This window comes from Chrysemys picta, unplaced genomic scaffold (assembly GCF_011386835.1).
Source record: "Chrysemys picta bellii isolate R12L10 unplaced genomic scaffold, ASM1138683v2 scaf79, whole genome shotgun sequence".
In the NCBI taxonomy this organism is placed as follows: domain Eukaryota; kingdom Metazoa; phylum Chordata; order Testudines; family Emydidae; genus Chrysemys; species Chrysemys picta.
Genome location: NW_027052786.1, coordinates 104,836 through 127,801, shown reverse-complemented (window position 1 = coordinate 127,801; position 22,966 = coordinate 104,836). Strand labels below are relative to the sequence as shown.

At 44.7% G+C, this 22,966-nt stretch overlaps 1 protein-coding gene across 3 annotated transcripts in view; it reads right to left on the bottom strand.

Annotated features, from left to right (window-relative positions):
- LOC135972194 (interferon-induced very large GTPase 1-like) overlaps window positions 1–22,966 on the bottom strand; it is a 62,380-nt gene that overhangs the window by 27,785 nt on the left and 11,629 nt on the right. For all 3 annotated transcript variants that reach the window (XM_065579074.1, XM_065579072.1, XM_065579075.1), the window contains one exon: window positions 6,912–7,371. In XM_065579074.1, coding sequence (XP_065435146.1) covers window positions 6,912–7,289 — 378 coding nt within the window. In that variant the 5' untranslated portion in view covers window positions 7,290–7,371. The remainder of the gene's footprint in view (window positions 1–6,911; window positions 7,372–22,966) is intronic.

Sequence of the window (22,966 nt, the reverse complement as noted above, 5' to 3'; positions counted from 1 at the left end):
GGAAGGGGAAACAAAAGAAACTTAAACAGGTGGAAGAAAGACCAAGGAACTTCCTTCCACACAGACTTTTTGTCCCATAGTTCCCAACTGGAAACATTTTTCAAGAGGGGGAGGGAAAGTATAAAAAAAAGGGTCAACCACCACAAGACACTGCTCACTCTCTCTCCCTGCCCATCACATTCTCTGCACCTGAGAAGACAAAAAGAAACAGCCGCTGGACTTTGAGGGAGGGGTCCTGACATGAAGAGTTTGGTCAATAACCTTGCTGGAAGCATGTGGTGAGAAATTTTGCTTGAATCTCATATAGTTTGTTGAGTTAGACACTAGTAAGTGTTTTATCTTTATTTTTCTAGTAACCATTTCTGACTTTTGTACCTCATTACTTATCCTCATTTAAAATTTCTTTGTAGTTAGTAAACTTCTTTTACTGTTTTATAAAATCCAGTGTGTTTAAGTTGAAGTGTCTGGGTAACTCCATTTAAGATAATAAGTTGGAATATTATTCCCTTAAAGGAGTAACAGACTTAAAATATTTGTATTGTCCAGGAGAAGGCTGAGCAATACAGGACATACATTTCTGGGGGGAAATCTGGGACTGGGGGTGTGTTGGGGTCACCCTGCAGTATAACCAAGACTAGTGAGAATCAGAGTGTAATTGGCAGGCTGAAGTTACACAGACACTCAGTGTGTGGCTTGCACTCTGTTTGGCTATTTGTGAGTGGCCCAGTTGGGAGCTCTACAGCAAGGCATTGTAAGGCACCCAGGGTTGCAGGGCAGGGGCACACAGCCCCCCACTGATCTGAATTGTACCCCAGTATGTCACAAGTTCCCACAACACTCTCATTGACCCTGAAATCAATGTCACGGGTAGGATTGTTAGCAGCTTTCTCAAATCAACGCCAATACCATGGCTCCCCGTTTTGGTGGGAATCACGCCAGCCAACGTCAGGCAAGACACTGCTGTGGTCCAGGAGAACAGCAAGATTCTGGCTGCTCTGGACATGACGATCAGGGCCGGCTCCAGGCACCAGCTGACCAAGCACGTGCTTGGGGCGGCACCTGGTAAGGGGCGGCCAATCTTGGGGTGGTGGGGGGGTGCTCAGGGTTTTGGGGGGGGGGGTCAGTCGGGCGGCGCTGGGGGTGGGGTGGGTTGTTTTTGTTTCGGCGGCTGGGCGCGCGGGGGGCGCTGGGGGGTAGGATTCGGCAGCGGCACTCCGTGGGGGCGTGTGGCGTCGTGGGGGGGCGCTCCGCGGGGGGGGGGTGTTCGGCAGCGTGGCTCGGCGGTGTTTGGCGGCGTGGCGCTCGGCAGGAGGTGTGTGTGGCAGCGGGGGGGGTTGGCAGCGCGGCGCTCGGTGGGGGGGTTCAGCAGCGCTGCGCTCCGCGGGGGGGGGGGAGAGGTGTTTGGCTGCGCAGCGCTCTGCAGGGGGCTGGGGGGTTCAGCGGCGCGGCGTGGCGCTCCATGGGGGGGGTGGTTCGACAGCGCTCCGCGGGGGGCTGGGGGGTTTGGCGGGGGGGTTCGGTGGCACGGCGCTCTGCGGGGAGGTGGGGGTCTCGGCGGGGGGGTTCGGCGGCGCGGCGCTCCGCAGAGGGGTGGGGGGTGGCGTCGAGGTGCTGAGGGGGTGTGTTATGGGGGTGCTATGGAGGGCAGCATTCTTTTTTTTTTGCTTGGGGCGGCCAAAAAGTTAGAGCCGGCCCTGGGTGTCGATATCTTCTCCACAAATGGAAAAATAAAAGAATCATCAAATTGTGACTGTGATACAAACCATGCAACACACCATGGAGAATTGCCCCATTCACTCTTAGAGATTTGGCACAAAAGGGATCCACCTATCTACCCCAGAAGCACTAGAATGGCTTTCAAATCTCAATATTCAGTTATAATCCCAGCCCATTGCTTGTCAAATCCCATATGGAAAAAGAAGAAGAACAAGAAGAAAACAAATTAAGAAAAGAGTAGAAAAAAACTGAAACTGAACCAATTAAAGACTCCAGGAAAGTTAGTGTTTGAAGGAAATGCTACAGAGAACTGGAGAAAGTGGAAGGGGGGATTTAAGCTCTGCAGTATTGTGAGTGATGCAGACAAAAAGATGAATGGCTGCATTATTTCCTCATTTGGCAGGTGAAGAAGCAAGAGAGGTTTTAATACTTTAAAATTTGATAATGCAGCAGATAACGAAAAATATAAGCTTTAAAAAATAAGTTTGAGGCATACTGTGCCCACAAAGAAATGTCACGTATGAGAGGCACAATTTTTTCACCAGCAGTCAGACAGAAGGGAAAATTATAGACCAACATGTGACTTCTTTAAAATGGCAGCACAATGTTGTGCATTTGGAGATCTGTGTGACTCACTCATTAAAGACCACATTGTGCGTGGTACTGTCTCAGAGTCAGTGCAAGCTAGGTGGTTGAGGGAGACTAATTTAACCCTTGAACGTTCTGTGGACATATGTTGTACAGCGGAAATGACTGCAAAACAATCGAATGAGCTGGGTGAACCCAAAACCATGTGCACACATTGCAGCATAAGTCTACCTTTAGTAAGTACCCAGACATACAGTCATGGACTGGAGGATGTTCTGTGGTCAGTAAAAGCCTGTAATCAAGAGAAGTGAAAAAAGAGCAGTTAGAGGCAACTGAGGGTTGTTATAAATATGGCCACAGCCACGCCATAAAGAACTGTCCAGAGTATGGGCAAGAATGCCAAAGATGTGGCAAACACCATCATTTAGCCAAAATGCACAACTCTGGAAAGGAAAAGTCCCAGGGCAAACACATGTTTTCCCTCACAGAAGCAGATGAGCACTCACAAGATCTGTTCCCTGGTATGCTGTGTACTTAGCCATCCAAAGCTGAGTGGAATGTGGTTTTGCTCATTAACGATCACAAAACTGAGTTTTTAAATTGATATTGGGGCACAGGCCAATGTGCTGTCTCTAAAGTTATACAACACTTTAAAGACCGAACTACTTTGCAGCTCCAGTATCTGGCTGATAACCTACTTGGGGGAAAACTGAAAGTATGTGGTAAATTCAGCTTGGACTGCGAGTATCAGGGTAAAAAAAGCATTGATGACTTACAAGCCATACTGGGTTTTGAGGTTGTGACAAACTTAAACTTAGTGCAAAGTGTCAATATAGTAAAAGAAGAACTGGAAGGTGACTGGGATATAGTTAAAGAATACAAGGATGTATTTGAAGCTACATGGCACTTGCCTGGTAAGCACATCATAAAGATTGACTCACAAGAACCACCTTTAATTCATGCACCTCGTAATGTTCCCGGGGAGTTAAGGAACAAAGTAGAAGAATTGTACCACATGGAACTTTTGCAAGTAATAATAAAAGTGCAATAACCTACAAAATGGGTCAATTCTATAATAACTGTAGACAAACCAGGTTGAGATGAAAAAAGAATATGCTTGGATCCAAGAGATATGAATAAAGAGATATGGAGAGAACATTTTCAATTGCCTACAGTAGAAGAAATCACGAGCAAGTTAGCAAAAGCTACAATTTTCATTTCTTAGATGCTAGTAGTGGATTTTGCTAAGTCCAGCCAGATGACAAAATGTCTAGACTCTGTATGTTCAACAGACCATTTGGCAGGTACAGGTTTCCCAGACTTCCTTTTGGCATCTTTTCAGCTCGTAAAATGTGCCAAAGAGTGACCCAACAGACATTTGAAGGACTGGAAGCTGTTGCATATTACGTAGATTACATAACGGTCTGGAGAAATACCAGAGGAGAACATAATGGAAGGCTCAAGAGAGTTCTAGACAGATGTTGTGAAAGGAACATCCAACTAACCAAGAGCAAATGCAAAATTGGCTATGACAGAGATAAAATATTTGGGGCATCACTCGACAAAAGAAGGTCTTAAACTTGACAACTAAAAAATTGCTGTTATAATTGAAATGGCCACAGCGACCTGTAAGGCTGAATTGCAAAGATTTTTTGGAATGGTTTATTACCTTGGGAACTTACATGTCAATAGTAGCCACTTCTGTAAGACAACTGTTGGAAAAAGATGCCGAGCTCTCCTGGATGCCAATACACAAGGTGGTATGTGAACACTTGAAAGAATTGCCTACAGAGTCACCCAGGCTGAAGTACTTTAATGTCAAAGAACCAATCAGTTCATCAGCAGATGCCAGTTCTGCTGGAGTATGGCCTGTATTGCTGCAAATTGGGGCTTCTGTCACTTCTGCCTCTAGAGCTCTGACAAGTGCACAACAGAGTTATGCCCAGATAGAAAAAGGAACGCTGGCAACAGTATTTGGCTGCACTCGACTTCATCAGTTTATCTATGGAAAAAAAAGTAATCCCGTGCTTCTCCAAGCCATTTTCAGAAAATCTTTGTGCAGTGTTCCACCAAGGATTCAAAGATGGTTGCTAACACTCCACAAATATCAACTGCAAGTGGAATACAGACCATGGTAAGAGTTCGCAATTGCTGATGCTTTATCCAGAGCATACATACTGCATGGTGCCGGAGTAAGTTGATGTTGAAATATGTTGCATGATGACTTCTTTGCTTATTTCACAACAGAAATTGAAGGAATTTCAAGCTGCTATTGCAAATGATGTTGTCCTGCAAAACTTACTGTTTTGCAAGGATGGCGAGGAATACCAGAGGATATCTGTGCTTATTGATCATATAGAGAGGAACTAAGTGTGCAAGATGCACTTGCCTTTAACAGTGACAGAATCATAGTACCAGCAAGTCTAAGAACAGAGATCTTAGCTATTATCCATGAGAGTCTTCTGAGAGCAGAGCTATGTAAAATAAGAACTTGAGATGCTGTCTATTGCCCATAAGTGTTTAATTAAATTGTGGATATGGTACAGTCTTGCAACATACCAAACCTTCAGACACAAAAATCAAAAGAACCAGTGCTACCATATGAGGGTTCAAACTGACCTCCTTACCTGCTCAACTCCTTATGGAAAGACATCTAAGTACCAGATTGCTGACTTAATCAAAGTTGTTGCAACCTAACCTGATACAAAGAGACATACAAAGTAACCTAAAACTGAGGCAAGCAAAGCAGAAATATTTCTCTGACAAAGGTTCAAAGCCTTTATTATCACTGGAAAATGGAGAGGCTGTTTGTATTAGTCAAAAGGGGGGAGGGATAGCTCAGTGGCTTGAGCATTGGCCTGCTAAACCCAGGGTTGTGAATTCAATCCTTGAGGGAGCCATTTAGGGATCTGGGGCAAAAATTGGGGATTGGTCCTGCTTTGAGCAGGGGGTTGGATCAGATGACCTCCTGAGGTCCCTTCGAACCCTGATATTCTATGAAAAGGAACAAGGAAACCTGCAAAGGTGATTGACCAATGAACTGGTCCAAGATGATAGAGGCAGGAGATACCTACTGAAGAAACAGAAGCGATTTGATGAGCATTAAAAGAATTGTACAGGAGAATGAAAATATGGAACAAACGGAAACTGTGTTAACATCCAACTCAGAAATTCAGGCAATTACAAACCAATCTACTGAGTCTCAAGTAGTCAGTTTGAATACACAACAAAAATGGGACACTGAGACTTCTATTACCTCTAAAGGCAGAACGATAAGAAAACCTTCTAGAGATTAATTGTAGACTCTTAGCCTTGGTCTACAATATGGGGGAGAGGGGTCGATGTAATGTACGCAACTTCATCTATGTGAATAACGTAGCTGAAGTTGACGTACCACAGGGTCGACTGCAGCCGCTCCCCTGTCGACTCCGCTTCCACCTCTCGCAGTAGTGGAGTACCGGAGTCGACGGAAGAGCGATTGGGGATCGATTTATCACATCTAGACTAGACACGATAAATTAATCCCCAATAGATCAATCACTACCTGCCAATCCGTCGGGTAGTGTAGACGTACCCTTAGGGTTTCAGATTAGAATGATGCTAAATTAAATTAAAAATGAAATGTAAATATTTTTTTAAAGGGAGTGATAATGAGCAGGAACATAATGTTGCATGGTGTAGGAGAGGGGGAATATTGTGTAGTGAGCTTTAGCAGCAGAAAACACGTTGCTACAGGTTACACTTGCAGCCATACAGGGAAACTAGCAATTCCTATCAGTACAGCTCTCAGTAATAAATGTTTACTGTTACTTAAAGTCTTCAGTATCTTTTCTTATAATAACTAGTTGGCAACAGCTATTACAGATTGTCTTGGGCATTGCTCTGCTACATCAAGGCCAGGGGTGCAGTTAGAGGTGTACATTTTGAGTGATTTGGTCCCACAGGCCAGGGCATACAGCCCCCGCAAAAATGGTCAGCTTTAAAAAAATTTCAATTCTCAGCCAAGTTTTTGTCCATAGCTGAAGGGAAATATACTCAGAACATAAACGAAACTCACATCAGACAACTTCCCCTGATCTCAGCTTGTGAACACCACCAAGAACAAGCTGCAGAATACAGAGATTCAGAAGTTATTAGACTTTCATTCTAGTTCTATAAGGTGGTGCACAAGGCTGCTGTGCACCAGCTCTGACAGAGAAGCAAGAGTGCAATGAAACCTGTCAGTTTAAAGTTCATTTTTCAAAGTGTTCTAAAATTTACAAGCCCATTCAGATCAGGTTGAAATTTGGTATGCCTGGTGGGGGCCTGGGGTAGTGTCAGTCTGGAGTCATTTGGTTGGCAGTTCCTGATACACAGTCCCTAATTAAAAGCCTGATGTTGACAGGTTAGGGTGGCATTCGTGGCCAGTTTTACCTTCACCTGCCCGGAAGGAGGTGCCTTGCAGAACAGAGATTTCGATGGAGCTGGTATTGAGGAGAAAGTATCTGGGAAACGGGGAGATTCTGCTGTTCTGAAGGAGGCTCAGCAAAATGTCAACTCCCCTGAAAGTTCATATTAGTATGAAATGAAAAAGGATTCAATTAATCAGTATCAAAAGTGTTTCTTACCTTATATTTCTGGACAGCCTCCTTAATGAGAACCACTGTGTGCGTTTTGTGTACTGGGGATTTGTCACACTCCACACATATGAATTCCCCATCCTCTTCACAAAACTGACTGAGTTTTTCCTTGTGTCTCTCACACAGATTCTCCTTTTCCTCTTTTTCTTGTTTTAATCCCAATTGTTTAACGTGTTCCACTAAACTAGCCAGATCCCAGTTAGGCCTGAAATTCACTTTCTCAATCTTTTCTCTGCAGATGGGACAGCACAAAGGGCCATGATTTCCCTCTTCCCAGTTGTCACAGTATGTAGTCACGCAGGTTTTGCAGCTGCTGTGCCCACAGTCTACAGTCACTGGGTCGCTAAAATAAAATAAATTGGACATGTGACTTCATCTTCCACTTCCCTTTCAGGAGTCTCTGAACAGGCCATGGCTGTTGCCCTCTCTGGGTTCTCATTCTCTCTTCCTGTTAAGAGTAGCAGACAAGAGACTTTTACAATGTAACAGCTTTAGTGAACCTACAGACTTGTCAATATTCCTATATATTCTTTAGGGCTAGCAAGTGATTAAAAAAATTAATCCCGATTAATTGTGTGATTAAAAAAATTAATCGTGATTATTCGTGAGATTAATCGTGTTGTTAAACAATAACAGAATGTCATTTATTTAAATATTTTTGGATGTTTTCTACATTTTCAAATATATTTTTTTCAATTACAACACAGAATACAAAATGTACAGTGCTTACTTTATATTTATTTTTATTACAAATATTTACACTGTAAAAAACCAAAGAAATTGTATTTTTCAATTCACCTCACACAAGTACTGTAGTACAATCTCTTTATGATGAAAGTTGAACTTACAAATGTAGAATTATGTACAAAAATAACTGCATTCAAAAATAAAATGATGTAAAACTTTTGAGCCTAAATTCCACTCATTAACTTCTTGTTCAGCCAGTTGCTCAGACAAACAAGTTTGGTTAAAATTTCTAGGAGATAATGCTGCCCACTTCTTGTTTACAATATCACCTGAAAGTGAGAACAGGCGTTCGCATGGCACGGTTGTAGTCAGCTTCACAAGATATTTACGTGCCAGGTGCGCTAAAGATTCCTATGTCCCTTCATGCTTCAGCCACCCCTCCAGAGGACATGTGTCCATGCTGATGAACAGATTGCCTAGGAAGGTTGTGGAAGCTCTTTCACTGGAGGTTTTCCAAAGGAGGTTGGATAGCCATCCGTTGTGGATGGTTCAGACACAACAAATCGTCCATCTTGGCCAGGGGTTAGATTAGATGACCCTTTCAGTCCCTTCTAATCCTGTGATTCTACGAAAACCCAGAGTCACTTCATCAACCCTCTATTACAAGGCTCTGAAGTAGCAGGGCCCTGTACTGAGCTGTTGAAGAACCTGGCTCTTGAGCAATGTTCAGATTACCGCCACCCTAAATGGAAAGACGAGGTTTGACCAAGGTAGGTAGAGTTGGACCTGGTCTCTGAGAAGGGAGGGGAGGTGAAATGGTCCTTGCTACCCACGGATCTGACACTTCACAGGGACGGGATGAAGGAAGTGGGTGATAAAAGATGTGATCTAGGACGATCAAAGAGTTAGGGGCAGATTCTGATTCTTTTCCTGGCAGGAGGTAGTACCTTTCTCCTCACATGGTGCCACTGGTTTGAATGAAACTGGGGGAGAAAGTACTCAACATGATCAAGGTGATGAAATCTGGCTGCTAGCTGTTTTGACTGCATTGCCCATTGAACAGATGATTTCAGAGAACTATCCACAGTGACTTCAAGATCTCTTTCTCGAGTGGTAACAGCTACTTTAGACCCCATCATTTTAGATGTATAGTTGGGATTATGTTTTTCAATGTTCATTACTTTGCATTTATCAGATTTGAATTTCATCCGCTAGTTTGTTGCCTACTCACCCAGTTTTGTGAGATCCCTTTGTAATTGTCACATTCTTCTTTGGACTTAACTACCTTGAGTAATATTGTACTGTCTGCAAATTTTGCCACCTCACTGTTTACATTTTTTCCAGATAGTTTATGAATGTGTTGAACAGTACTGGTCCCAGTAGAGATCCCTGTGGGACACCATCATTTACCTCTCTCCATTCTGAAAACTAACCATTGATTCCTACACTTTGTTTCCTATCTTTTAACCAGTTACTGAACCATGAGAGGACCTTCCTTCTCATACCATGACTGCTTACTTTGCTTTAGAGCTGTTGGTGGGCAACCTTGTCAAAGGCTTTCTGAAAGACCAAGTACACTGTATCCAATGTAATTATATTATGGTTGCTATTATCAAACAATTCAGCTTTATTCACCTCTTGGATCAGACCTCATGCTTCACTTAGGTCTAAATCAAGAATTGCTTCTTTCCTTGTGGGTTCCAGGACTAGCTGCTCCAAGAAGCTGTCATTTATGATGTCTAGAAACTTTATCTCAGCATCCCATTCTGAAGCAACATGTACCTAGTGTGACATTTCCCAGGGTACAATCTGGACTGATAAACAGCTGTGTCCCTTCAATTCTCTAACTGGGGGTGCCTTTTACACTGCTTTCCCGTGAAAGCTATTACTCCTGGTGTCTTCACAAGCAGCCCCTAGCATGTAAATCACTCCCAGTTCAACTGTGAGAGTGTTCTGGCCAGCCAATCATGAATTATACTATAGGGTAACACCAGCAAATTTCCAGTCCCAGACATAGTTCTCCAGCTGAGGCCTAACCAGTGCTGAGTAGAGCGGTACTATCACCTCCCACGACTTGCCTCTGTTAATGCAACCTAAAATTGCATTTTCTTTTTTGCAACAGCATTGCATTGCTGACTCATGTTGAGATTGTGATCCACCACAACTCCCAGCTCCCTGCTCTTCCTCCAGGTACAGCCTGGGAAGTTAATTGGCCCACCTACCTACCTTAGCACTTTCATGCCTTGTGTGAGGTGCTCACATAGGATTGACCTCAATTAGCTATTCTGAAGTAAACACTATTTGGTCTTTGTCTCTGCTGTGATTTTACTGCAAGATAGTTCTGTCAGTGTAACAATATGTAAAATGCTTTGCATTGAAGACATAGCCTGATGAGACTGGAACATGGATGAGGGCAATTTGGCTGAGGTTCAGTTATAACAGAGTGCCGGCACTGATGTAGTTAAGGTTGAGTATCACTCTCTGTTAAAAGGTGGGCTAACCTAAGGACTCTAAAATCTAGATGCTTAATCAGGTTGTCTTGACATTTGCTGTTCTTCATGGGGATGCAGGGTAAGATTAATAGTCCAAATTGGGGATCAACTGTGCAAGGGTTCATGAAATAGAATCCCCCCAAAATATCATTTTACACACCAACTCATTTTTTAACTTTTTTGGTGCACACCTGGAGTTCAAACTATGACTCTAATCATCCCCCCAACTGATCTCAGTCATTCAGCATTTTCCTCAGCCAGTGCATGGCACCCACTGTCCATTTGGATAAGCTATATTTTAAAAGTTATTAATCTTTGTCATAACCATACAGCTAAGGGTAGCCTAGAATTCCTCCTTACCTGTAAGGGGTTAAGAAGCTCAAATAACCTGGTTGGCACCTGACCAAAAGGACCAATGGGGAAAGAAGTTACTTTCAAATCTGGGGGTGGGGGTGGGGGTGGGGGTGAGGGTGAGGCTTTGTTTTTGCTCTTTGTTTGTGTGCTCTCTCTCGGGACTGAGAAGGGCCAGGCAGAAATCCATCTCCTCCAAACTATCCTGAACTAGTCTCTAATATTACAAAAATAGTAAGTAAAGCCAGGCAAGGCGTGTTAGGTTATTTTTTGTTTTAGCTTGTGAATTTTCCTTTTGCTAGAGGGAGGTTTATTCCTGTTTTCTGTAACTTTGAAACTAAGCCTAGAGGGAGTTCCTCTATGTTTTTGAATCTTTTGTTACCCTGTAAAGCTACCTTCCATCCTGATTTTACAGAGGTGATTCTTTTACCTTTTCTTTAAATAAAATTATTCTTTTAAGAACCTGATTGATTTTCAATGTCCTAAAGACCCAGGGGTTTGAGTCTGTGCTCACTTTGTAACCAATTGGTGAGGATATTATTCTCAAGCCTCCCCAGGACAGGGGGTGTAAGGGCTTGGGGGGATATTTGAGGGGAGATAGGGCTCCAAGTGACCCTCCCTGAATGTTTGTTTAAATCACGTGGTAGTGGCAGCACTACCAAGGGCAAAGAAGGAATTTGTGCCTTTAGGAATTTTTTAACCTAAAATGGTAAAAATAAGCTTAGGGGGTCTTTCATGCAGGTCCCCACATCTGTACCCCAGAGTTCAGAGTGGGGAGGGAACCCTGACAACCTTAGAGTTTAGAACTCTAGATCAGAGCGGAATGAACTGCCAGACTAAAGAGACTGAAGTGTGCATGAAAAACTGAAAATTTCTGTGGAACATTTAGATAAAAAATGAAACTTTTTTGTTTTTATTGAAAAATTTCAAGTGAAACTATATTATTTGTATGAGCTGTACAGTTAAGTGCCCTTTTCATCCAAATCTACTTTTACAAGAATCATTGTTGTGTATGCATCTCCATGAGCCACCAGTATGATTACTCCAAGAACCTCCCGAGAGTCTGAATGAAAGGTGCATTCTGTAGAATGCATACAAAGCACTCCCACTGTGGGGTAGGAGGAAAAAGGAAGGTCTCTGGCAGCACCTCATTTGTGATCTCCATAGTTAGGCAAAAGTTTCTGGTTGCCGTTGAATCCATCCACACACCACAATGAAAGGACTCCCCCTTCACATCTTTTTTATTTTTTGATCCCTTTTCCTACAAATGCAGGATCCTCTATGCTCTATGCCTCTCGTTGAGATGGTTTTATTTTGTAGGAAGAGAGTTAAATTGACGGGAAGAGCATTGTAGTGTGTACACCTCCACTGTTTTGTCAACAAAAGCTTCCTTTTGCTGACCAAACTGTGTAGTGTAGACAAGACCTTATGGTATGTCTATACTTAAAATGCTATTGCAGCACAGTTGTGCTGCTGTAGTGCTTCATAGTCGACACTCACTACAGTGAGAGAACGGGTTCTCCCATCACTGTAGCTAATCCACAACTCAGTCAGTGGCAGGGTTGAAGGAGGGAAGACTGGTGGGTGAAAGGGAAGAGAGGGTTTCTGTCCAGATTGCATACATTTTCCCTTTGTAAAAGTGGCTGAGATTCAGGGTCAGGAAGTGTTGGGATGACAGAAAAAGTATGAAAAAAGAGTAAAGGCAGAAAAGACAGTATATTTCTGGCACTTATAAGATAAGTATATTTCTAAAATCACCTTTGTCCTAGTATCATAATTCATTTATTTTATATAATTCACAAGAATTAAAAGGTTTTTTGTCTAAATTCTATTCAAAACTGATGGACACACTTAACAAATCTAAACATGGGAACATGACATACTTGTGCAAAGACTTATTAAAAAAGAATTGTGTGCACATGAGTGTTATGGTGCAAAAGGTGAAGACGCCATAAAGCCATCTGTATCAAATGCAATACATGCAACAAAGAATTCAACATGAACCCACCGTATGAACTACATGTGGTCACTATTAGCCAAACTGCATTTGATAGATGACTGGATATCCCATTTGAAGGGCTGCTAAAAAAGAGGACATACTTGGTATTGTTGTTGTTGTTTAGTATTTATGTTTCAGTAGCACATAGAGGCCAACCAGGTCAGGGACTCCATTGTGCTAGGTGCTGCACATAGTCAATAAATGACAATCCCTCCCCCAAAGACATTACAATTTAAATAGGCAAGATATAACAGGTAGATGAGATAAACTAGTGCAGGGGTGGCCAACCTGAGCCTGAGAAGGAGCCAGAATTTACCAATGTACATTGCCAAAGAGCCACAGTAATACGTCAGCAGCCCCCCATCAGCTCCCACCCCCACTCCCAGCGGCTCCCACCCACCGGCAGTCCTGCCAATTAGCGCCTCCCCCTCCCTCCCAATCAGCTCTTTTGTGGCATGCAGGAGGCTCGGGGGGGGGGGGGGAGAGGGGGAGGAGTGAGGTGACTGCAGGCTCAGGGATGGGGTGGGGGCAGAGCCTGTGGCAGAGCCAGGGGTTGAGCAGTGAGCACCCTCCGGCACATTGGAAAGATGGCGCCTGTAGCTCCAGCCCCGGAGTCGGTGCCTGTACAAGGAGCCTCATGTTGACTTCTGAAGAGCCACATGTGGCTCTGGAGCCACAGGTTGGCCACCCCTGAACTAGTCGGTTGGGGATGGGGAGACAGGGTAACAAAATCAACAATAGACTAATTAATCAACAAACACTGCACTTTTAGAGAATCGACTAGATGCATATCATTGAAATAACTGGACTAACATTCCGATTTTTGACTTGGAACTACACTTACTGGGATTATGGCTAGACATGGTCCTGAACTATTCCTGTCACTATTGCATATTTCCCATACAATCTTGGCGGTAAGTCGGATAGGGCAAATTTTTCAAAAATGGGTTCTAATTGTTTGGGTGTCTAACATTAGACCTTAGATCTGATTTTCAGAAGCGCCCAAGCACTTGCAGCTCCCACTGACTTTCAAGGTATGTCTTCAGTGCAGATCTAGCCTGGAGTTTTACTCGGGTGGTGTCCCAACCCCACTCCCATGCACACACAAGTCCCACTCACTAGAGTTTATTGGTCCTTTCTACCGGCACGGCTGGGGGTGTGGGATAGTGCACCGGCTGCACTTTCACTTGGGTTGGTATTGCAGTGAGGTCACAGGCTAAATCACTCAAGTGCTGTCTGCTGATAGTCCTCCAACGCCTTCCCACAATTCAACCCCTCATCCTGCTGTGCCCTGAAGGACAGGCAAATTGTCCTAGAAAACACTGGGAAATAGACACAGAGCAGCTCAGTTTACTGCTGCATAATGCACCATGGGATATGCCCCCAGAAGTCCTCCACAGGAGAGCACGGCACCAATAAGGCCACAGGAATTCAAGGAGGGTTTCATAGTGTGACCACTCATCCCTGGGCTGAGCTAACTTGGGTGGCTCAGACCCAGGTGCTGATCTTTTTCTTCTGTTTGTACAGAACCAAGCACAATGGGGGGTCCTGGTGCATGACTCGGCTCCTGGGCACTACCCTAATACACCTAATGAATAATATACTGCACCTAGCACAATGGGGTCCTGGTCCATCTCTGAGGCTCCTAGGCACGTCTGTAACACACCTAATAAATACTGTACTGTGCCTTGGATAGTGGGGACCTGGGCCATGACCGCGGCTACCAGGCACTACCATAATATACCTAATAAATAACATAACTGCAAGGAAGACATACCTAATCTGGAGTTGTGGATTCTTGGCACCTCTGAAAATCAGACCTTAATGTTGGGCACTTAAACATCAAGGCACTCAACATTAGAGTTTCCTTTTCATAATTTGGGCTTTAACCTCAGTGTTTCAGTTTCCCCATCATTAAAATTGTGACAACAATACATTTTATTTCACTGGTGGTTGGTTAGGTTTAATCAATTAATGTTTATGAAGCATCTGAAAACCTCAGAGGGAATTAGAAGAGCACAAGTATTTTTTAATTTCATTTTGTCAATAGTTGATTTATCTTGGCAAATTGGTCAGTGTTTTAAAACATTTGATACCTTTGAGAAGCTCTGAGTTCTCCAGTTTTTTGGTCCACTGCATGTTGGCTGTCCTTTTCCAACTGAAATACTGCAAGAAAACAAGAGGAAAAATACAACATGGTTACCTAACTGACAATCTTCTCCATTTACCTTCTGAGTTGACTCAAGTGTATTTAATTTCATCCTCTCCTTTGGGATGCATAGCAAGAATCTGAGTACTAGGGAGGATTAGTTCTTTATTTTTTAGGGAATAATCTGAATTGTACAGCCTCTAACATGGAAGCCCAGGGCTTGTCTACATTAAGCCTATATTTAAGAGAAACTAGGATATATGCTAGCAGATCCCAACCGTGGTATGAGCACAAAATGTCTATATTGGGGTAATCAATTATTTTTTGTCAAGGTCCAAATTTCTTGATCAAAGTATAGTCAGATTCCAGAGAAAATACAAAAATAACAATAATGACAATAATAAGTAAATAAAAAGATTCTTCATTTTGTTCAAAAGCATCTGGCAGTCCAGATTTGGCCCACAGTCCATATATTGGCAACCCCTGGTCTATAGTGTACACCAGGCCTTGAGCACTGGCCATTTGCAGGGGCCAGTGTGGAGCAGACCAACCCCAAGGCAAGCTCCAGGACGGATTGTGTCACACAGTCTTGTTTGGTGCACCTAGGAATACATAGTAGAGGTATAGCTTGTTCCTCCTGATATGCTGGCCACATTCCAAGGGCCAGGGTTTGGGGTGGTGGAAGGGCTTGGCTTCACTTCTTCCTTGCATCCTTTCTTGTAATTTGCTGCTTTGGGGGCTAGGGGCAGGGAATGAGAAGCAAGTTTAGTCCTTACAGCCCAGGGCCTGCTATTATGGCAGGCTTTTGTGCATCTGTACAAGAAGTGAAGGTGGATCATTTAGCATCCACGCCACATGAAACATGTAACCCAATGGGTGTGCTGTGTTTCTCCTCCCACAGTCTGATGCACAGATGATATGAGTCTACTACAGCTACCAGCAAGAGAGTTACTCCTATAGCTCTTAGAAGCTGATGCTTTAAGTTCTGATGGTCTTTGATTTGATCTCCATTGATGAAACATGATAATGGTCATCACACAAGGCCTTTCACAATCCAGCTCTTCATGTCCATCTGGGAGCCATGACACAAGAAGAGAGAAAGAGAACTGAGTGTGCTACATTTATCATAACAATCTCAAGGTGTGAACAATGCTGCACTGTTCAGGTGATTGCAGGCAAAGAAATGTGGGCAGGGAACAGATAGAGGCCAAGACAGTGGCAATGATGTAAATAAGAGGAAATGTTTATCCTCACTTAGAAGACATTTCAGACAATAAAAAGGAACATTAGAGCTGTTTGGGAATTTTCCATCAAAATATTTGACAGAAAAAGTGGTTTCCACAAAACCAAATTTGACCTGGGAAAATAGAAAAAAAAATCTAAACAAAATGTGTTGGGTCAGGTCAACATTAATCTCTGCTTCTGCCACAGTGCCGCATGGGAGCTACATTTCTTCAATGTGTAGGGTTCTGTAGCTGGACTACATCTCCTGTGATGTACCACAGTCATGGAACCTCCATGATGCACTGGGGCAGTTCAGCCAGCAGGAGACATGTAAAATACTGTTTTTCGATCTGCTCTAGAGAAAAAAAAACATTTTAAAAGCAGAGAAACTGCAGCTAAGATCTGTGGTCTGCAGGTCACGCTTCTGCAGCATCCTGGAACCTTGCAGCAAACTGGAAACATTTTTAATGGTTCTGTTTAGGGGAAAAGTCCCCTTTGAAACTATGATCCTAAATCAGAAAAAAACACAAACACTGAGCAGTAAGGTTACAGAGAAGGAGATACTGTTGGGTCCATTGTAGGCAGGGCCTGATCTCCTTTCATTAGTATGATCATTACTAGCTCCCGTCATCTTGCTGAGTGTCTCTGCCAGGTGTCTCTGATTGATGGCTCTCAACACCGTCACAATTAACTTTACAGCATCATCCTTCCCATAGTAGTTGATCAGCAGGCTAGCTATGTCTGTGGGATCTGTGTCCTGCAGCCGGCCCCAGGGCATGTTGTTTGTCCCTCCACCAAGAGGTCATTCAGCTTAATCTTGAACCTCTTCAGATCTTTGTCTATCATGTCTTCCAAAGCATTTCTCAGGTGATCTTTCACTGTCTTCATCATGCTGCCCCCTCAGACATCTGAGCAAATTGCTAGGCCATCCAGTTGGTGTTAGAAACAGCTTCTGTGCCTGCAGACAGATCTCAGGGAGATTATTTGTTCTTACAGAAAGAGATGAAATAAGCAATTAGTTCCTGTGCTTGTCTCACAGCTGCTTCCACCTCTGCCCCTTCCTTTTTGCCAGCCTGGTTCCCCTCACTGATCAAAATTAAAAATCCCAAATGCTGAATCATTGGCCCTGTGAGCAGCTCCAGGAGGTAATGTGTCTCAGATGGCACGATCCTTCCAGGACCTGTCTAGTGTGCACTCTTCACCTTTCATCAGCATGGTACAGGTTGCTCCACCACTACATGGGCCCTTTTTCGGCCAGTCAGTGTGGAGGAAAATGAGGTTCCACAACTCGCTACCCCTTTTTGGGAAATTTGCTAACCACAAGAGATGGTTGAAAACCACATGTAGCCATTCCCCTGAGCTATGGTGCTTGCTAATCGGAGTGGATTCTCCTCCTTCCTTTGCATGGGTTCTTATTGCAAGGCTGGGTGCCTCCACCCGAGGTGACTCCTCTCAGTGCCTGGGACACAAGGGGTGCTGTCCCTTGGGAAAATAACTATGACCACTCTTAGCCAGGAGTATAACCCTGTACACAAGATATAAAATGCAGTAAGACAAACCCAAGCAAATGAAATGCCCCACCCAAAAATAACAATGTAACCAAGAGGGACCCCACTGGGGACAGGAAACAAAGGCTTTGTAATGCTTCCTTGGGTTCCCAGCATTGTGAAGAACCTCGCTACCAACTGCCCTTAGCCTCAGGAAGCCATGTCTGTGCCTGCCAGAGGGATAGGCTCCCCAGATCCACTGACCATGGATGACACATGCATTCCCATTTGGGCCTCGCCGGCCCAGCTGTCCATCTGCAGGTAAGTGATAGACACACTCCAAATCTGCAGCCCCTCGAGCCTCTCCTTGGAGTACCCAGTCCCTGGTCCACTGGACATTCTCAGAATTCACAGATCAACTGCTTCCAAAGCAACAGTACAGCCCAGTTTACCAGCTTCACCTCTGTTCACAGCTCCGCTCAACACACTGCACTTAGATATGTTTATAGTGAAAACTAGAAAAAGTTTATTTAACAAAGCAGAGATTCCAGGGATAGCAAGTAGAAATATTGGAAACAGATAGTTACATATAAAACAAAATCATAACGCACATTCTAGAACTTAGGCCTACTTAACAAGATACTCTCCTGTCAATAACGTTTAGCTCACCCAAAGTCTTTGTCACAGTGCTTGGTTGGCTGTGATGCATGGTGGCAACTTGTCCGCTCAGTGAAAGACACAGGGTATGCCTCTACCTCCAGTATCAGTCACAAGACAAACACATTCATGCGTACACTGGTGGTTCGTCAGATAAACCCTTTATGAATGGTGGCTGTGGACAAAGAAGGTCTTCATCCAGGGCCCTAATTGAGAAAGTACTCACGGCACTGCAAGAAATAAACACAGCAGAAGTAGAAGCCAGTGTTGTGATGTTTGTTGACAGATGTCAATTGTCGGTTCCTTTAGAAGAAACCAGAATGCTATCATCAATGCAATTTATAAAGAGTTTTGGAGGATCAGATTGAGAGGCAATAAATTGACTTTGCAATGTATTCCATCACATGTTGGCATATATGGGAGTGAGATAGCTGATAACTGGCAAAAACTGGAAGATCGGAAATTCATAGATTCATAGATTCATAGATTATAGGACTGGAAGGGACCTCGAGAGGTCATCGAGTCCAGTCCCCTGCCCGCATGGCAGGACCAAATACTGTCTAGACCATCCCTGATAGACATTTATCTAACCTACTCTTAAATATCTCCAGAGACGGAGATTCCACAACGTCCCTAGGCAATTTGTTCCAGTGTTTAACCACCCTGACAGTTAGGAACTTTTTCCTAATGTCCAACCTAGACCTCCCTTGCTGTAGTTTAAACCCATTGTTTCTGGTTCTATCCTTAGAGGCTAAGGTGAACAAGTTCTCTCCCTCCTCCTTATGACACCCTTTTAGATACCTGAAAACTGCTATCATGTCCCCTCTCAGTCTTCTCTTTTCCAAACTAAACAAACCCAATTCTTTCAGCCTTCCTTCATAGGTCATGTTCTCAAGACCTTTAATCATTCTTGTTGCTCTTCTTTGGACCCTTTCCAATTTCTCCACATCTTTTTTAAAATGCGGCGCCCAGAACTGGACACAATACTCCAGCTGAGGCCTAACCAGAGCAGAGTAGAGCGGAAGAATGACTTCTCGTGTCTTGCTCACAACACACCTGTTAATACATCCCAGAATCATGTTTGCTTTTTTTGCAACAGCATCACACTGTTGACTCATATTTAGCTTGTGGTCCACTATAACCCCTAGATCCCTTTCTGCCGTACTCCTTCCTAGACAGTCTTTTCCCATTCTGTATGTGTGAAATTGATTTTTCCTTCCTAAGTGGAGCACTTTGCATTTGTCTTTGTTAAACTTCATCCTGTTTAACTCAGACCATTTCTCCAATTTGTCCAGATCATTTTGAATTATGACCCTGTCCTCCAAAGTAGTTGCAATCCCTCCCAGTTTGGTATCATCCGCAAACTTAATAAGCGTACTTTCTATGCCAATATCTAAGTCGTTGATGAAGATATTGAACAGAGCTAGTCCCAAAACAGACCCCTGCGGTACCCCACTCGTTACGCCTTTCCAGCAGGATTGGGAACCATTAATAACAACTCTCTGAGTATGGTTATCCAGCCAGTTATGCACCCACCTTATAGTAGCCCCATCTAAATTGTATTTGCCTAGTTTATCGATAAGAATATCATGCGAGACCGTATCAAATGCCTTACTAAAGTCTAGGTATACCACATCCACTGCTTCACCCTTATCCGCAAGGCTCGTTATCCTATCAAAGAAAGCTATCAGATTGGTTTGACATGATTTGTTCTTCACAAATTCAGATGCCAAGGACAATGGTTGAGGATATTGACACCCTATCAAAGTAAATATTAGTTGAAATAAATGATCCTTTTATCCAAAAGATAAATGATTCTCTGATATCAAAGCATCTCAGAAAGTAACATCCCCACAATCACGAGAGTGCAGACAGGGCATCCTGCAGGAAGGCAAATCTATAGATGGGACCAAGATATATCTAGTCTGCAAGATGTGCCAGGACCAGGCTTTCAAACCTGCCCACACTTTTGAATGTAACATTGTAAGGAAAGCTATGATCTTCAGAATTGGCTTCTTGGATCAAGCCCTTACAAAAGACCCTGTAAGAGTCACAGAATACATTCTTGAACTTCCTGGCTTAATATGATTATCAAAGGTGACCTGATATGGGACTTCATGGCTTGATATGGAACAAGAAAAGAACAACCTACAGAAATTTGATAGAGGGGTTTTTTGGTCTAGCAGACAAAGGTATAACATGATCCAAAGGCTGGAAGTTAAAGCTAGATAAATTCAGACTAGAGGTAAGGTACACATGTTTAACTTCCCAAGGGTTGTGATGGACTGTGATGGATTCTCCATTACTGGCAATTTTTACATCAAGTTTGGATGTTTTTCTAAAAAGTCTGCTCTAATTCTCAACAACTTTTGGACTTGACAAGAATTGTATTCAAAGCTGTGGATAAATTCTTTCTACAACTAACCACCCCTCCCGCTGTGGTATGTGTGTGTGTGGGGTCAAACAGCTGGAGGCAGGGGCAGGAGAGGGGCTGAGGAGCAAAATCTGGGATGGAGGGTAGGAGTTGGGGTTCAACCCAGGGGGGAGGTGCTGCCAGAAGAAATAAATGATCTGGGGGTTCTTTTTATGTGCCTTTTTGTTCCTGAGCCTTTATGGTGCAGTAGGCCCAGATCCACAAAAGTAGGAGCCTAAATCCCTGAGTGAATCTGGCCCTAGCAGTCTCATTCTTTTGCTGTTACCTCTCACAAAGAATTCATATACCTAAGGCCATTCCTACACTACAAACATATGTTAACTCAAGTTACATGAGCATACAGGTGCTGTAGTTAGTATGTCACTTCTATGCCTGCCTGCTTGGTGCCTTTTGTCGGTGGTGAGTGTACTCCCCAGGAGCACTTGTATTGGTTCAGAGTGTGGTGCACCATGCGTGTGTAACAACCATCCATCACAATTTGCTACTTCTCACCTTTGTCATTCTCTAGTCTAGGGGTAGCAAATTGTGATGGATGGCTGCATTACATGCTGGCTCCTGGCAGGAGGCGACAGTTTTTAAACTGTGGGGTGTGTCCCTGTAGGGAGGTGCACCCCAAAGTTTGAAAACCTCTGTGCTAAATAGAGGGCAGAATTCTGGGGGGGACACGAGCCAGTGAGCCCCCCCCCCACAATGCACTGCCTCCGGGGGGGATAAATATGCTTGCTTGCCCCGGGTGCTACAATGCTTAATTATGGCTCTGGTGTAGCACTTACATGAGCCATTGTAAGTGATATTTAGTTTGAATAAGGTTTGAAGAATATGTTCCCTAAGGTTTAACTGGATTGCTATGGAATTTCACTGTGGGAAGGAGCACGATGTCACAGTGCTCTCAACTACATTACTTTCATGGAATCCATTTTGTAAGTGAGGAATAGAGAAAAATGAAGAGAAAAATCAAATGCTGCTTCATTATGGATTGGCACTGAGTGGTATGAGGAGAGAAACAGAGAGAAGGTTCTTGTAAATCAAATAATATGATGTTTTATTGGTTAATAGTATCAAAGTTAAGTTATAGACAGTTAATGGCACATTATAAGAGGCACTACCTGTAGGAAATTCTCTCTCCCTTGGCTCTGAATCTTGCTGAGTTGCTGATTCCTGCTCCAGAGTTAAACCATCCCTCTCCCCTGGTGCTGGGGCTCCTTGAGTCTCTCGTTTCTGCTCCTGATTTACACCAACTTTCACCCCCAACTTTGGGGCTTGTGGAGTCTGTGATTCCTGCCCCTGATTTACACCATCTAGCAAGGAAAACAGAGAGGAAAGAATCCATTCTTAGTCGATGCAGCATATTTATCTTCCTCCTGCTGTGTGAGACTGTTAATTGCAGGAGGCTCAGCTGGATGGGAACAGGAGAGGCCTGTATAAAGGCCAGGAGCTGAGAGCACCTGGGGGCTACAGGGAAGTAGTCTGCAATCACTCCTTGGGGAAAAAAGGGGTCCGTGCTTGGGTAACCCAGAGGAGGGGAAGACAGCAAGGTATTGGATAGTGTGTACTTTGGCTGCTGATGAAAGGGCCACGAACTGGAACCCAGAGTAGAGGGCAGGGTTCCCCTACCAGCTACTGGAGGAGTGGTACAGATCAGGCAGTGGAGTGTGGCCTGCCTGGGACAGTTTGCCCTGGAAGACTTTGAAGGAGGAAGGTGGAAATATGCCTAGTGATCTGGCCGGAGGGCCATGTCATGAAGAGGAAGCACACCGACTCGCAGAGAGTGAAAAAGAGAGAGAGAGAGCTAGCCCTGGTCTATACTACGGGGGGGATCGACTTCAGCTATGCTATTGACGTAGCTGAAGTCGGCATATCTTAGGTCAACTTACCTGGCCATGAGGATGGCAGTAGGGTGACCAGACGTCCCGATTTTATCGGGACTGTCCCGATATTTCCTTGTTTGTCCCACGTCCCGACCGACGTGCGGTCGGGACACTGGACAAACAAGGAAATGCGCCGGAGCCTGGAGCCCGGAAGTGCTCTCGCACCTCCCCCCCCCCGCCCTGACCCCGCCCCCTCCTCCCCCGATTGGCTCCCTCCCCGAATCCCCGCCTCTTCCCCGGGCTCACCATTCCCCCTCCCTCCGCAAGCGCTGGAGGGAGGCCCGGGAGACTCAGGGGAAGCGCGGGACCGGGGTGAGTAAGAGTCCGGCCTGGTCCCGAGCAGGCAGGACTCAGTTGGGTGGTAGGGCGAGGAGGGGGGCGGCCCGCGGGGCCAGGCGGCGGCTGTTCTCCCCCCCGGGCAGCAGGACTCGGGAGCAGCCGCTGCTGCAGCTCCCACTGCCGCGGGGGGAGGAAGCGGCCATGGCGCTTGGCGGCTGCGGCTCTGCCGCCCCCGAACCCTCCGAGCCGGGGCCTGCTGCAGGGACCCAGCAGCGCGTACGCTGGGCCCAGCCCCTGGCCAGTCGTGTCTGGGCTGCTGCCCAGCTGGTGCTATCCCGCGGCGGCCCCGGGGTGGAGGCATCAGCAGCCCAGCCCCGTTCGTTCCCCTGCGGGACCCGAGCGGGACGGGGGGGCTG